This window comes from Arachis duranensis, chromosome 3 (assembly GCF_000817695.3).
Source record: "Arachis duranensis cultivar V14167 chromosome 3, aradu.V14167.gnm2.J7QH, whole genome shotgun sequence".
Classification (NCBI taxonomy): Eukaryota; Viridiplantae; Streptophyta; class Magnoliopsida; order Fabales; family Fabaceae; genus Arachis; species Arachis duranensis.
Window position 1 is genome coordinate 35,625,927 of NC_029774.3, and position 4,515 is coordinate 35,630,441.

Below are 4,515 nucleotides of genomic sequence, written 5' to 3' on the forward strand. Positions count from 1 at the left end.
AGATATGTAAATGGAAGTTAAGACATTAGCCGAAGAGTGGCAGTATCCACGAAACCAATAAACAGACAAGTTACTGATGAATACATGATCTTTACTAAAAAGTTATACAAAGAACTCTGTACAACAAATGCAGCTCAGAAAGACTGGTTTCATGGCAGCCAAACAATTTGGTTCTATGTAACAAAATTTACCATCAAGTGCCTAATAATTTATTGCGCTGGAGCTGCTAAAAATTGACCAAATGTAACAGAAGCATACTTACGAAAGAATGGATGAATACTTGCTTAAACATTGTATATTGTAGCCACATGCTTCTGTCTGTTTCAACTTGCCAAAATGATTTTTAGATTCAGCAATCACTCAACCCATTTGCTCTATCTTTTTGGCACTATTAACAAACGTTGCACTTTTATCAAATCCCTCTAGCAAAAGAATCCGCATTGCTTCTAATCCATCTTGTAATGTAAAGTCCAACTGAAAGACGTGTTTACCAACACTATGAAGCAAATTCCACATACGAAAGGTCCCTTTGTTCCCAAAAGTAGAAATGCAAAATAATTACCTCTTCTCTTTCCTGCTTAGTGAAAGGGCGAAGAACAAATGCTGCAGGATCCATTTTCCCAGGAGGCCGTCCAATGCCTAGTAAAATCAACAAATATGCAAATAATTATTGCAACGCAAACAAAAGTAAAGAAAATAAATCTTTAATCTTAGGCAGGTTATGCATTTACCGATTCTTAAGCGGGGGAAACCAGTGTTCCCTTTAAAGTGATTAATTATACTTTTCATTCTGCCAACAAGCAAGAAGAAAAATAATATTAATGCTTCATTCAAGGGAAACACTTAGCAAGAAATAAGATCAATGTGTATTGTATAACCCATATAAATCAGCATAATAAAAATAAAAATAAAAATAAAAATTATGTACAAATACCAAGCCCTTGTTGAGGCTTATGACAGTTCCTCTGGCTTCCCCCCATGCCCATCCCCACCCCTCAAATTGGCAAACCGGACAAAAAACCAACGCCATAAGAATTAAACAAGTTGGGCTCTTTCCAAAACATAAAAATAGATGAAGATTATAGTTACCCGTTGTGACCTCCATGTCCACCCTTTGGTAGCAGCCGCAATTTAGCAAAAGGCAAATCCATGTCATCAAAGATCTGTGCAAAAAGACTTACTACTTAAATGATCTTCCCTCTTCTTTTCTCTCATCACTTGTAAAACAAAGGGACTACATTATCATAACATAGATACTTTACCACAACTACTTGCTTCAATGGAATCTTGAAATACGAAACTATGGCCCCAACCTTCCAAACAGATTTGAACAGCAATCAATCAGCACCAAAATGAAAGAATTTAATACAGTAAACCCACTGACTAAGAATACAAAGCAATTAGTACTTCAATAAGGCTACCCTAGGGTGCCAGGTGCAAGAGTGGAAACAGTCACAAAGGATAGATATTTGATCACTCAAAATTGACAACACCTGCGAATTGTGTCATTCTTTAATCTTTTGGAATCTTCGTCTGGCAGTAATTCATATCAAAGAAATTGGAAATACATGGTTGTGCATGCTCAATGTAGACCCAATTATTTAAGTGTAATAAAATCATCTGGATTCTTGTGATTTTATGATTTCAGCATGGTATTCTTGTTCAAACTGAAGCTTAATCTGATTGAATTTTCTTGGTCCAAAGAATTGTAATTTATCGTTCTAAAAGGACTGAAAACTTCAAGTACTAATCAATTTTCTTTGACATTTACAATCAAGTCATGGAATCTTTTTATCCAACACATTCTGTATCATTAAACCTGAATACTATAGATATCAGACTTACAGATTCCCCACTTGCATTCATAAAAGTTTGTGGTTTTGCAAGTATAACTGGTACATCACCTATAAAACCTGCAATAAGAAAACAACGATAACCCTACATTTTTAACATTGATTGCTATAATGTCTCTGAAATTCAATTAGACAAAACCAAAACCCTTTTTTGTACCTTTTCCAAAGGAGGCTTTGAAGGAAACACTGCTCATAGGTATCCCCTCAGCTTCGGCAATAGTATCAACCATCTCAAAACCAACCTAAAACCAATCAACTCACATAAAGGACACTGAAACTTGTCTCAATTCCAATTCCAAAAGTTGCTTCAATTTAATCTTATTACACAAAACCTTTTTTTATTTAAAATATCGACAATTCACACATAACAAAAATAAAAAGGAGAGAAGAAGAAGAAGAAAAGCATAACTGACATTGTGGCGGGTGGCAGAATACTTCTTGCCGGGATTGCCGAGGCCGACGATAAGCCAAGGCTCCATCTGTTTGGGCTTCGAAGTGTCAGTGGTGATGGAAGCTGCCATTGCGGTGGACGAAGAAGGATTCTGATGGGAGAACAGAGACACCGTCAAAGACGCAGAGATTAGGGGTTTTGACAAGCGCAAGCAGCGCCGGCAGCCGGGGAGGTTGAATTTGAAGGAAGACGCGCAAAGGTTCATGTTTTGTGGTTTCAACTTTCAACGACATAACAACTTGAAGCAGTCACGCATGAACCCTAAAAGCGAAGAAGGTAGGAAGCTTGGAGAGGATGAGTAAAAAAAAGAAAAAAAAAGAAAGAAACAAAATGACAAGAATTAACGCCGTTGCCGGGGATCGAACCCGGGTCACCCGCGTGACAGGCGGGAATACTCACCACTATACTACAACGACAAGTTACTTAATTGAAGGCACAGATTTAATTTAGTTTCTAAATAAACATTTAGATCTTGCCCCTCCCCATTCTTCCTCTTCTGCCATCTTGACTTTTCTTAAAGAAACTATTCGTATCTTAATCCAAAAAGATAGCCAATCCAAAATGATTAAAAGCCTACTTAAAAATATTGACTTCATTTACACTTATTCAACCTCTATGAGATTTGGTGAAGTAACAACAGCTCAATTTTACACTTCTACTTATTTAAATAAGTAATGAATTCATAAAATATCTCTCATTTATTTAGAAGGAATTTTCAATAACTTTTTAAAAAAGAGAATGATCATCCACCATCAAAAATAAAATTACTCTAAAAAATAATTATTTACTCTAATATAAATACACTAACACCCTTAGATATATTCAAAATCTAATCTACTAAAAAATATGCTTTAAACTCTTGCTAATTTAAGTATCGTAGTCCTTTGCAAGTACCATCCCCCACCTCTTCACGAAAAACTCGGACGGTAGCACATCGGCACCAACAGCAGTCAAATGTTGCCTCAAAAAGAGTTTGGACCTCACATTCAGGCACAAAAACAACCCAATTTCAGGTAACCCTTAGAACGTTGCCGTCGTTGTCGGAGATCTGAAAGTCTACATCCAATCATGGCAGACAATCAATTTAAAGATAGACATACAAAATCCGAATCTGAACCAAAGCACCATAATGACGACCGAGCACTCGTGATACCTCCACAACCAAATAGAACAAGTAATTCTATCGGGGAGAGAATGTCAAGAAACCCTCAACCTAGGCAAATCAATTTAGAGTTACATCCACCAAAGAATGAAGAGCCTCTACACCCAACAGAAATTATGGGACTTGTACATGGGCATCATAACCGACTAGAGCAACTTGACCAGGAGATAGAGCGACAAAGAGAAGTTGAAAAAGACATGCGAAGAGAAGTACGATGTCGGAAAAAATTAAAAGAAAAGCTTTTGAATTTAGAAGCCGACTTACGAAATAAGAGCAATCATGTAGATCGGGAAAAAAGTTCTTTTGGCGAAGAAGATCCTTTCATAGAAGAGATCATGTGGGCTAGAGTTTTAAGGAATTTTAAAAGTCTTGACATGGACCTCTATGATGAAACAATTTACCTAAGACATCATCTCAATAGTTTTAAAAGTCAGATATATTTGGCTTATGCGTCCGATGCAACCCGTTGCAAAGCTTTCCTGACAACATTAACTAAAGCGGTGATAAAGTGGTTTGATAGCTTACCACTTAGATCGGTGACTTGTTTTGTCAATCTCGCAAGAAAATTTCTCATCTAATTTTCCAGTTAAAAAGATAAAGTCAAGCACGCTCCAAATCTTCTAAGGGTCAAATAAGAGGTTGGGGAATACTACTCCGAGCTTATATGGAAGGATTCAACAAAGCTTGCTTGAAAATTCAGAATTTACCTCCAAAAGTTGTAATAATGGGGTTAGTTAATGGCCTCAAAGAATGGTCATTCTCTCAATCCATATCAAAGCGACTTCCGACCTCACGAAGTACAAGAACGAACAGAAAAGTGCATCAACATGGAGGAGAATTTCCGACTTAGAGAATCAATTCCAAGGCAAAATCTTACTTATCAAGATATTCTTTAGTACGTTAGTATTCTTTAATTTAGTATCATTCTAGACTATAAATATTTATTATTCATGACTCTTTTGTTACTTATAATTAGTATTATTTTACTCAAATTTTGTTAATGTTTAAAAGAAAATGTGGGTATCTCAATGTCGCAATGGTATCGTAAA

At 36.2% G+C, this 4,515-nt stretch overlaps 1 protein-coding gene and 1 non-coding gene across 2 annotated transcripts; both read right to left on the reverse strand.

Moving 5' to 3' along the window:
• Nucleotides 1–25: 25 nt before the first annotated feature.
• Nucleotides 26–2,606, reverse strand: LOC107478724 (peptidyl-tRNA hydrolase, mitochondrial). The gene is made up of 8 exons (XM_016098860.3): nucleotides 2,267–2,606; nucleotides 2,011–2,095; nucleotides 1,846–1,913; nucleotides 1,263–1,313; nucleotides 1,090–1,163; nucleotides 732–790; nucleotides 563–639; nucleotides 26–474 (listed from the first exon to the last, which is right to left on the reverse strand). The coding sequence occupies exons 1-8, from the start codon at nucleotides 2,507–2,509 to the stop codon at nucleotides 361–363; spliced, it is 771 nt and encodes a 256-aa protein (XP_015954346.1). The 5' UTR covers nucleotides 2,510–2,606; the 3' UTR covers nucleotides 26–360.
• A 42-nt stretch (nucleotides 2,607–2,648) lies between these two features.
• On the reverse strand, nucleotides 2,649–2,720 carry TRNAD-GUC (transfer RNA aspartic acid (anticodon GUC)). Its single transcript has one exon. It is a non-coding gene; the product is annotated as a tRNA-Asp (tRNA).
• Between the last annotated feature and the right edge of the window lie 1,795 nt (nucleotides 2,721–4,515).

Bases quoted from the DNA above. Each gene is read 5' to 3' on its own strand.
- LOC107478724 (XM_016098860.3), bottom strand. From the start codon at position 2,509: ATGAACCTTTGCGCGTCTTCCTTCAAATTCAACCTCCCCGGCTGCCGG. The intron at 1,914-2,010 runs GTACAAAAAAGG...TTCTTATTGCAG, and splicing joins CAAAGCCTCCTTTGGAAAAG to GTTTTATAGGTGATGTACCA. The intron at 1,164-1,262 runs GTAAAGTATCTA...CTTTTTGCACAG, and splicing joins CATTGAAGCAAGTAGTTGTG to ATCTTTGATGACATGGATTT.